At 46.5% G+C, this 10,786-nt stretch overlaps 2 protein-coding genes across 3 annotated transcripts; both read right to left on the bottom strand.

Moving 5' to 3' along the window:
* Positions 1-2,315: 2,315 nt before the first annotated feature.
* LOC119337983 (sec-independent protein translocase protein TATB, chloroplastic-like) lies at positions 2,316-4,876 on the bottom strand. 2 transcript variants are annotated; one of them, XM_037610273.1, is made up of 7 exons: positions 4,643-4,876; positions 4,467-4,517; positions 4,262-4,383; positions 3,870-3,929; positions 3,671-3,794; positions 3,032-3,157; positions 2,316-2,790 (listed from the first exon to the last, which is right to left on the bottom strand). In XM_037610273.1, the coding sequence occupies exons 1-7, from the start codon at positions 4,830-4,832 to the stop codon at positions 2,657-2,659; spliced, it is 807 nt and encodes a 268-aa protein (XP_037466170.1). In that variant the 5' UTR covers positions 4,833-4,876; the 3' UTR covers positions 2,316-2,656. The 2 variants fall into 2 exon arrangements, with proteins under 2 accessions (XP_037466170.1, XP_037466171.1); XM_037610274.1 differs by lacking the exon at positions 4,467-4,517.
* A 546-nt stretch (positions 4,877-5,422) lies between these two features.
* LOC119337261 (cyclin-dependent kinase F-1-like) lies at positions 5,423-8,721 on the bottom strand. The gene is made up of 2 exons (XM_037609379.1): positions 8,152-8,721; positions 5,423-6,497 (listed from the first exon to the last, which is right to left on the bottom strand). The coding sequence occupies exons 1-2, from the start codon at positions 8,650-8,652 to the stop codon at positions 5,658-5,660; spliced, it is 1,341 nt and encodes a 446-aa protein (XP_037465276.1). The 5' UTR covers positions 8,653-8,721; the 3' UTR covers positions 5,423-5,657.
* Positions 8,722-10,786: the final 2,065 nt, after the last annotated feature.

Here is a 10,786-nt window from a genome sequence, read left to right as displayed (position 1 = left end):
GTCCGGTGGAGCCCCAACGACTAGTTTTGGAAGTTGGCTATAAAAAGAGCCCTTCCTTCGCACCGGTTTGGGGGTTGTTCATACACTTTATAAACATCATTTTGAGCATCATACCACCTCTCCCAAACCCTCATCTCCCCTCTATTTGAAGGGGGGTTTGTAGATGGATATTGGAGTCATTTGTTGATTCTATCCATTGCATCCCCTCTTCAATCTCCTACTTTCGAGAGTGCATCTTGTGAGATTGAGAGAGTGAGTTGAGTATTTGTTGCTTGACCTTGCATTGCATTAGTTGCATTGCTTTGAGCTCCCCGCATCGATTTGTTTGAGTGAGAGCCCGTGAGTTTATTACTCTTGGAGGCTTCCGCCTCCTAGATGGTTTGGTGATATACTGAGAAGTTTGTGAAGAGGCCTAGGTGGCCAAGGTTCCTCCAAAAGCTTCCTTTTATGGTGTGCTTCGGGGAAGGGTGTGAAGTGGCCTAGGTGGTCAAGTTCCTCCGGAAGCTTCCGTGTTTGTGGTGTGCTCCGGAGAAGATTGTAAAGGTGTGGTGGTCGCCTTCAAGACCAACCCCGAGTGAATCGAGGCTCATCCGTTGGGGGTGGCTCGAAAGGGAGAATACGGTGAGTCACTTGGTGACGCCCGAGAGCTTTGGCTTCGGCACCGCTCTAACGGAGATTAGCACTCTCACGAGTGTCAACTTCGGGATAAATCTGCGTCCCCAACTCGCTTTTGGTTATCTCATATCCACACCCTTTACTTTCCGCAATTCATACTTGCTCTTATTGATATACTTGTGCTAGTTGCATTGCTTAGTTGTTCCTACATTTTCATATCTTGTGATATAATTTGTGTTTGCTAGATTCCTGAAGTGCCTATCTTGTTTAGCATAGGTTGTTGGTGCACTTAGTTGAGCCTAGCATATTTAGGATTTGTATTTAAAAAGTATCCGTTAGTTTAATTCCGCATTAGGATAAAGCCAAATCCGCAAAAGTTTAAAATGCCTATTCACCCCCCCCCCCTCTAGTCGTCATCTAGATCCTTTCACATAGGCATACTCCCCCTACCACTTCTTTGATGTTTGATAGTATATGTCATCATCTATCCAACAAGTTTGAGTTTGCTCATTTCGGAGCTCATTTCCAGAAGTTGTGGTAGTCCTGGTTTCCTTACTCCTCTGTTTTCTGTGCATGTGTCCTGAAGGCCTCAAGCGGCAGTACCGCTCTCGGCAGCGGTAGTAACGCTGTCTAGTACCGCGTGTGCCACTGCTACTTCTGGGGACTCGACTTTCGTGTCGGGTTTGCACGGCAATGGAATGGTAGTGCAAGCGGTAGTACCACTCACAAACGGTAGTACTGCTTCTGGGAACTTGTTGCTATTTTGTTTTTGTTGCAAGATGTTACCTCAAATGACGCTCCGGACGATAGGCTCCTCATTCGTGGGACTTCGTTCTCCTCTAGGTGCACTTACTCACGGTTATCCCTCGGCTCCCAGGTTGACATCAACCCTGGCTACATTTAGAGCTCGTTGACCCCCATCAAGGTCAAAATTATGGTTGGCTTCTATTTCGAGACAGGTTGAACACTAGGCGAACTTTCTCCACAACGCCATCTCCTCCGACTCATCTTGCCCGTGGTGTGATCACCACCGCGAGGACGCACTCCACCTAGTTCTCACGTGTCTCGAAGGTACGCAAGTGTGGCTACTTCTCGGCCTCACCGTCCCCACCTCCCTCGACCGCATTTGGGACGCCTTCACACCGATCGGCTTCGCCATCAACATCTAGCATACCATCTTGTTGAAAATTTGTGACTCCCACAGTGGTCGTGTTTTCGGCAATGAGTACTCTCGGCTTCCGATACTCTTAGAAATATCATCTCAGACTATACTTTTTGGATCTTCAGGTTTGAGGATCACGTTAGTATAGAGGCTGCCATGTCATGGCACCGCACCTCTCCTCTCATTGTGTAAACTAATGTAACAATAGTCTACATGCTCTTTGAGTGATGCATTCACGTGAGGATCACCCTCGCCCAGTGATTGTTAAAAAAAAATAGTTAGGAGCCAACGATCGCTACCATGGCAGAGAAGACACCAGAAGCATAGCAATTGATTCGGAATTAGCAGCTGAAATGACCCAACCTTTACAAGATTACCTCCAACATACGAGCAAACATGAGACAATATTCTTAACCTACCTTTCAGGAAGAAAACCTGCCAGCTTCTCATGAAATTCTCCTGCATTCTGAATTCCTGTAAGAATTGAGAGGCATAGCCAGAAACAACCAAGACTAGCACACAATCACCTAATGATGGAAAGAAAGAAAAAGGATATCCCATCCCTTCAAAAATCTATCTGCTTACCTTGCATAATCACAAAAATATGGTACAGACATGTAACAACAGCCGTGGCAGAAACGAGATACTGGAGGAGGACCAAGATATGCACAGCTCGGTTTCGCATCACCTACCTATCTCTCCATGCTACACACCTCAACAGACCAAGCCGCTACTAATCGAAGCCTCGAATCACCCATCACTTGGCCAACCCAGCTCACCAAGTGGAAACCAAAACTATTTCATTCTTTCTACAACCAATTGACGCCAAAGCTTTCGCCTTCCTCTACTCCGCATACAACATACTTTCTGTTTTTAGTATTATGCCTCGTCTCTCGGCTTTGCATTTTCAGTATTACCTGAGGTGGACTCCTCCGTCACGGCACTAGGACCGTCACTCCCTCCTGATAATGCTGAGTCAGTACTTTCAGAAGGTGTTGTTGCTGCTGCTGCTTCTGAAATATGGTGTAGCGTAAGCAGGTTAGTATGAAAAGAAAATGTACAGACCAATTATTATTATTTTGCAGCGTTTACAGCCCATTTAATCATAAGGTAATTATAACCTAGCAAATACACACTTAAAAGTTTCCCTGAATTTGGATATTGCAATAAACCGACCCACAAATGTTTCTGGCTTTGACAACAATTTACCATACATCTAACTACTTCAATAAACTACAAAATTAAATCACAGACCTTGCTGTTCAGATGTGGGAGGTTGCTGTGCATTCCAAGCAGCAATTGCGGATGCAGCAAGCTGCTCTTCGGTTACTTTCATGAGTTCCTCGCTCGTGTAAGGCACGGTTGTTTCAGGCTTGACATCTAAAAGCAGAAGCAATAAAAGGCAGTGGCACAGCATCTTAAATTCAGTAGGCTGTTGTAAATCCATCTTTTAAGCTGAGTAATTGATTTGAGAAAAATATGGTACCATTTTCTGACAAAATTTAGAGCAACCAGCCTAGGTGAAAAAACTCTGAAAAGCATGGGCCTTAAGCTCGAGTCATGGCAAAACGTATACTTGATGAAGAGTAACACTTATTTTGGGACAGAGGGAGTACTTCATTAAAACATGAATGGCTGCAGGTTATGTGTTACTAGGTATTTAGCAAAAATAATAATGAAAAAAGAAGAACTGACTAAAAAAAATGCTAATGAACAAGCATAACTTGGCATCAACAACTGCAAGGGATCACTGTATCAGAAACACATATGGTGGAATTTCTGTTGCTTGACTGACATGCATAATTTTCAAACATATACGTTCAAAGAAGAGTGCTTTAAACAAATTGGGAAGCATTTCATTGAAAGAGCTTCAGAAGGATTGAAATAACTGACCTGGGTCAACAGCAGGCTGTGGGCTATTATTCATAGGTGGAGGAGGCCTATAACTGATGGATGGGGGATCCTCATCAAGCCCGATTTCTCGTTCAAGAGTGTTCTTGAAATCCCTTGATACATCCTAAGTGCAGAGAATTAGATTTCATTACTTAAAGGAATCCTCAGTCATAAAGCAGCAAGTAAATCTCAAACCAACCTGTAGCTCTCTAATAGTCGGTTGGAACGCACGCAGAGTCTTCCCCAAACTCCTGGCTGCCTGCAGACAAGTTTGCAAGTGTGAAATACTGGCCATGTTTCCATTTTATTTCTAATTGACAACTATGATTCCCACTGGTCGCAAAAAGGAGAACTTATTTTTAAACGTATTTTGCTAACGGAGCTATGGTTACATAGTTTATCTTGAATAAAGCTACAAGTAGAAAACACATCAAATCCTCTGTATAACAGATAATATAGTCATTTGATCAGGGCAGTGCATCCTGGGGGTTGAGATATTTTATGCACTCAGAAGATGATGCTGTTGCTGACAATTCTGTGAACAACTACTACAATGAAATGAAGGCAAGCCCCCGGCCGAGCAAGGTTTACCTCTGCTAGACCCTTGGGGCCAAAAACCAGCAAAGCGACCACTCCAATGACCAGGGCTTCAGGAGCTCCAACGCCAAACAAAGAGGCGGAGATACCATTCCTACGCCTTCTTCTTTTGACCACTGCATTTAATTACAAGGCAAGATCAGGGACACACCTAATCGAACCTCGAGATCGATCTTGCGCGCTGAGGAAGAGGACCAACCGAACCGATTCGAGCCCCAGATAGATACAGAGCAAACGTGTCTGCAACTAACTGAATGGAGAGGCATCATGATTCGGACTTGATTGCTCGCACCATAAGAAATGTCATGTCCTCAGAGCAGAACCCCTTGAACGAACCCACCCAAGAAGCAAGCAAGCAAGCAAAGGGCTACTTACCGAAGCAAGAAGAAATCATCCGAACCCCCGAGCCGGTCCAGTGGAGGGGAGGAGGGCGATGAAGGCTGCGAGAGACGAACGCGGCAGCCGCTGGGGGCAGCCGGGCGGCGTGGCGGCCCGGCTGCCGGAGAGGTGCCGGGAGGCTGGCATAGCGCACCTGGGAAGAGCAGAGGAAGAGGCTGCTCGACATCGGGGGCAGGGCACGGGGTCAGGGTTTGAGATAGGGTTGCAGGTGCAGCCACATGATTATTTAGGCTCCGCGGCCTTCCGGGCGCGTGTCCGTCCGTTTGGGTATCGGACGGCTGGCAATTTTGTTTGCTCTTTAACTGAAATGAAATACCAGTGTACTTTCCACTAGGCTTGCAAGTTTGCTATGCTGTACTCCCTCCGTCTGAAAATACTTGTCATCAAAATGAATAAAAGAGGGTGTATCTAGATGTATTTTAGTTCTAGATACATCTTTTTTGTCCATTTTGATGACAAGTATTTTCAGATGGAGGGAGTATATATTGATTATTTTTCCTACAGAGTTGGTCAAATTTTAAAAAGTTTGACACTTACCGTTCAGGCATGAGCAGTTAGCTATCTTAAACAAACAATCTGACGTCAGATTTTTAGCCTTCTTAATAATTTAGAACTACAAGTTAGTTACATATGATTCATCGCAAAATGTACTTCTGTATTACGTATATCTTGTGCGTATTGTAGATATTAGCACCATTTTCATAAAACTTGCACAAAATCCACTTGTAGACGAACCCATCTGTGTCAGGAAGCGAATGAAGGTTCTGTAAATGGCAGACCTACACCAACTCATGGACATACAATATGAACTACAATAGCTAGTACAGTACAACTTTATTTTCCACCAGGAGAATACTGGTTGCTGTGCATAATCTCACAGTTTATGAGATACTACAACTTACCGAAACTCCCCAAACGACATGTTCCAGACAGAGAATACAACAATGTTTCAATACAAAGATATTGTTCCCGTGGGCATCTTTCTTCATCGCTAAAAGCGTATGCTAAAACCCTTGTCAGTTTTGGTGACATCCATGCTGCCAAATTCGTCAATGTCCGAATCCGAATTGCCGTCCCTGTAATTACCCCATTCTTCCGCAGAGCTGTCATCGTCCTCGCCCTTTGATGCCGGGACTTGTAGCGCCTCGGTAGGTACGGGTAAGGGTTCTTCAGTGAAGTACGGATCATTCAGCAATTCGGAAGCGCTAGCCCTCTTTGCTGGGTCATAGCAAAGTAGCCGCTTTACTATGCTAACCTCAGAGGCAGATCTGTTAGGAAGTGATGCTTTGAGGCCCGTAGGCTTCTCAACCTTGCTGAAGAAGATCTTGTTGTAATCGGGTAAATTTGAACAGCCAGGAAAGGACTCTTCTGTGATATTGCCGAGGACTCCGATGATTCTACCAATCTGGTCAATATCAGATTGGCCTGGGAATATGGGCTCTAAACTGAGAAGCTCGGCCAAAATGCATCCTAGTGACCACAGGTCGATCTCTTGGCCGTAGCTGGTTGACCCATATAGGAGCTCAGGAGCTCTAAACCACCGTGTTCCAACGCAAGAAGTGAAGGCACCAGACTCTTCATCCCCGATGTCTTCTTCAGCATCATACGAATATGAGGCTCTAAATGGATCATCGTCGATGTCAGCTGTGCTGCAAGTGGCAAGACAGGAGGTGTTTCCATCCTGAAGGCTCATTCTGTCAACATCTCCATAAGTGGACTTGGCCCGGAGTTGGTCAATCTCATGTAGGTAATCAGCTGCAGTGAGTGTCTCTGGCTCCTGAGCAGCAGGAATTTCCGGTTCATCAGATGGCTGTTCTTGAAGAATCCTGGCCTGCCAAAGAACAAAGAGCAAAATAATTTGTGAAAAGCAACACAAGTGATACAAACAACTGAAAGCAGTACAGAGTATATAGCGTACAGGTATACGACAAGCACAAGAGACAAAGTTGATCAACTATATGATAGACCACATATATGCTTCATGTGTTCCTTCGCAAGAAATGACTGCCCTTGGCAAGAGGATTGCTACTGCTATGATAAAATAATTTATTTGTCGTAAAGCTTGTAGTTAAAATTGTGAATATAAATCAGTATAAAATTTCAGAACATTACATTATATGAAGAACTTAACTTAATTAGCACAGAAAGACTAAACCCTATGAACATGAAAATGGTAAAAGAAGAACCTTTTACAGCAAGTCATTCATAGTACCATATCCATGAACAGGATCCAGCCTCAAACAAGGTTTAGCACTCCTAATGAAATACGAAAAGTTTTAGAATATGATACACCTAATGGTTGGAGCCACACTGATGCAAAATAATTTACTATCTCAGAAGGAAGCAAGGTAGTGTCCATTAAAGCATAGTCAATAATTATAATATATGGCTTCGTCGCAACTCTCACAAACTGAAAGGGTCGTTACAGTGTACAGATATGCCTCAGCATAACATCAACATATAAAGCTACACCATAAGAATGTAGAGGAAAAGATGACTTCGTGTTATGTCCAAAATTTACAGCAGAACATAATACTGGTATGCTGCAGCACACTGCCAAACACTTTCCTCGCTGACATGATGAACATCACCAGCTTTTGAGCTAACTCTAGCATTTGAAGAATCTCTAAAATCCGACAAGAAAATTTATTGCACAAACACAAATGACATTTCTGATTCAGCTAGATGTCCTTGTACACCAAAATTGTAGAGTATTTAAATAATAAAACTGCATGCATGTAAGACCAAGGAAGATCAATGAAAGAAATTGTAGGCATAAGATGCCCAACCCATGCTCTATATCTATGGTTTCAATTCCTAGTTTCCTACACAGAGCAAAGTATGTCTGATAAAGTAAGGATGTAATTTAGGCAAATTCAATAACTAAATCTCCCCTACTACCTTAAAGTCAACAGCTCACCATACATTAACCCATCATATAGATTTGTAGATATTTAACCCTACTGCTGACCAACAACTGTTTAGAACTTATCAATTTCGCCATTATAAGCATGATTTTAATTCCAAGATAGTTAACCTCCATGTCGGAGCACAGCAGCTGCAAAGTCCACAAAAGGCATGCAGTTTGGGGTCCATTTAGCACCAACAAATATCTGAAACTTCAAGAACAACAGCTCCATGCTCTACACGTACGTTATCATTCTATAATCAAATCCTTCGTCATGTCTACAGATTGCAACTAAAATGGTTCCTCACCTGTTATATTCCCAGAGAGTTGGAGACCATTAGAACTGCCATGTTGCAGCAGGAGCCCCCATAGTATAACCACCGAGAACAAAGAAGAAATCAACATTTACCACTATTTCAGTGCCGATTGAGGAAAGACTATCCGCCGACGTCCATGACTAATCATTCAACCTAACAGTTTTGACATGCTACTACAGAAAGAGAACCAATTCTCTACGCCTGAATCCATAAAAGAAAGTCATTCGTCGAACTGAGAAAAGCGTTATCAGGATTTCAACCTGACCAAAGTCCGCGACCTTGAGGACCCCGTCCTCGGAGATGAGCAGGTTTCCGGGCTTGAGGTCGCGGTGCACGAGGCCGGCGCGGTGGCAGGCGGCGACGCCTTCGATGACCTGCAGCATCCATCTCTTGAGCTGGCCGGCAGGGAGGCCGCCCGCGCGCCTCCCTTCGCGAACGACGGCGGCGAGGTCGAGCGGGAGCCACTCAAGGACGAGGACGTCGTCGTCGTGGTCGCCACCGGGGAAGTGGTCGAGGAGCGTGATGACATGAGGGGAGGACTCAGAGGCGGCGGCGAGGAGGGCGTCGACCTCGCGCTGGGCGCTGACAGCGTCATGGACCTCCTTGAGGGCAACCGGTGCGCCGTCGGAGCGGCGACGGCCGCGGTAGACGTCGGCGTAGGCGCCAGAGCCAGCGCGTCCGAGGACATCGTAGCGGGAGGTGACATCCGGGCGGCCGTGGATGCTCCAGCTCCCGCCTCCGCCGCCGCCGCCGATCGCCATCGGGATAGGGGTACGGCGAGGGGAGGAGTTTTTTTTTTCTCAACTTTTGACAGGAAAACTAGAAGAGAGTGTGCAGGCCGACTGGGCTTTGGTATCTGGGGCCACACGGTTGGGTGAGCGAAATTCACCTTCGAGCGTCTAGCGCCCGACTTGCAAATCTGATCCCTCGTATACCCGCGCGTCCGCCAAGAGTGAGCCGTCACGTCTCAAAAACGCATTCTATATCTAGATACTTTAAATTAAAAACGTCAAATTCATATTATTACATGCAACGCAACGATCTTTCAACAGAGCTTCGTCCGGTCCCTTCCCCGCTCGCCCGACTCCGCCCTGGCCATGTCTAGCGACCAGCTGCGCCCCTCAGGGTGTTGCTCTGGTCGCCGGTAAGGTAGAGTAGGGCCATGGGACACGAGCCGGCTCACGGGACACAAGGTGCCGCCGTCTCCCATGCCCTACACTTCCTCGTCGGAGCTCGAAACTCGAACAGTGCCGTGGACGTCAGATCGATGACGGATCCGTCCTGGGACGAGCCGCGGACGTCCACCACGATGCAGTTGCGACGCCCGACTGATGCGCCATGCGGGAAGTCGGAGAATGTGACTTCTCCTTGTCAACGTCCATCGCCGCGAGGGCTGCCGCCGCCTCCCGCGCTCGGTGCCTGGCATGGCAGGCACGCCGTGCCATGTTCTCATCGGACGAGGCCCATGGTGCGTCTCGATGCTCGGTGCACCAACAAAGGGTTGCGCGTGCCGTGCCATGTTCTCGTCGGACGAGGCCCATGGTGCGTCTCGATGCTCGGCGCGCCAATAGAGGGGTTGTGCGTCCGCCACCGCGTTCGGACGCCAGACGGACTGCACCGCCTTCGGCGAGGCAGCTATGAAAGCACAAGTGCTCCCCGGGTGGTTTTGGTAATTAATGTCAACATATCTCTTGTTGGACTAACACTTTCGGCGAGGATGCTAGGAAAAGCCAATAGTATCAAGAAGGGATGAGGTGTTGCTTAATGAGTTTCTTGCTCCACAGTGCTTAGTGATATGCTCCAAAACCCTCAACTACTTTCTCACATCCGCATATGACCTAAACCTAAAGTCAAACTCGGCCCCACCGATTCTTTCTATCCGGCGCCACCGAGTTCAGATGTCATAGCCACTGCCACAAACCCTAGGCAAATCGGTCTCACCGATAGGGATCTCGGTCTCACCGAGATGGGATTGTAATCTCTCTGTATATGTCCATTATCAAAATCGGTCTTACCGAGTTTGAGCAATCGGTACTATCGAGATTACAATGCAAACTCTCTGGTTAACTTATTACCCAAATCGGTCCCACCGAGTTTGAGTAATCGGTCCCACCGAGTTTGCCTGACCAACTCTCTGGTTAGCTAATTACCAAAATCGGTCTCACCGAGTTTGTGTAATCGGTCTCACCGAGATTACGTTATGCGCTAACCCTAACCATATCGGTCCCACCGAGTTGCATGTCGGTCCCACCGAAAACCCTAACGGTCACATTGTTTACTAAATCGGTTTGACCGAGTTTGTTGATTTGGTCCCACCGAGATTGGTAAATTATGTATAACGGTTAGATTTTGTCTGCATGCTATATATACCCCTCCACCACCTCTTCATTCATGGAGAGAGCCATCAGAACAAACCTACACTTCCAACTTACCATTTATGAGAGAGAACTACCTACTCATGTGTTGAGGCCAAGATATTCCATTCCTACCATATGAATCTTGATCTCTAGCCTTCCCCAAGTTGCTTTCCACTCAAATCTTCTTTCCACCAGATCCAAATCCTATGAGAGAGAGTTGAGTGTTGGGGAGACTATCATTTGAAGCACAAGAGCAAGGAGTTCATCATCAACACACCATTTGTTACTTCTTGGAGAGTGGTGTCTCCTAGATTGGCTAGGTGTCACTAGGGAGCCGCCGACAAGATTGTGGAGTTGAACCAAGGAGTTTGTAAGGGCAAGGAGATCGCCTACTTCGTGAAGATCTACCGCTAGTGAGGCAAGTCCTTCGTGGGCGACGGTCATGGTGGGATAGACAAGGTTGCTTCTTCGTGGACCCTTCGTGGGTGGAGCCCTCCGTGGACTCGCGCAACCGTTACCCTTCGTGGGTTGAAGTCTC

The sequence above is a fragment of the Triticum dicoccoides genome, chromosome 7B (assembly GCF_002162155.2).
Source record: "Triticum dicoccoides isolate Atlit2015 ecotype Zavitan chromosome 7B, WEW_v2.0, whole genome shotgun sequence".
Classification (NCBI taxonomy): Eukaryota; Viridiplantae; Streptophyta; class Magnoliopsida; order Poales; family Poaceae; genus Triticum; species Triticum dicoccoides.
The sequence above is the reverse complement of the archived record's forward strand: the minus strand, read 5'-3'. Positions and strand labels throughout refer to the sequence as shown.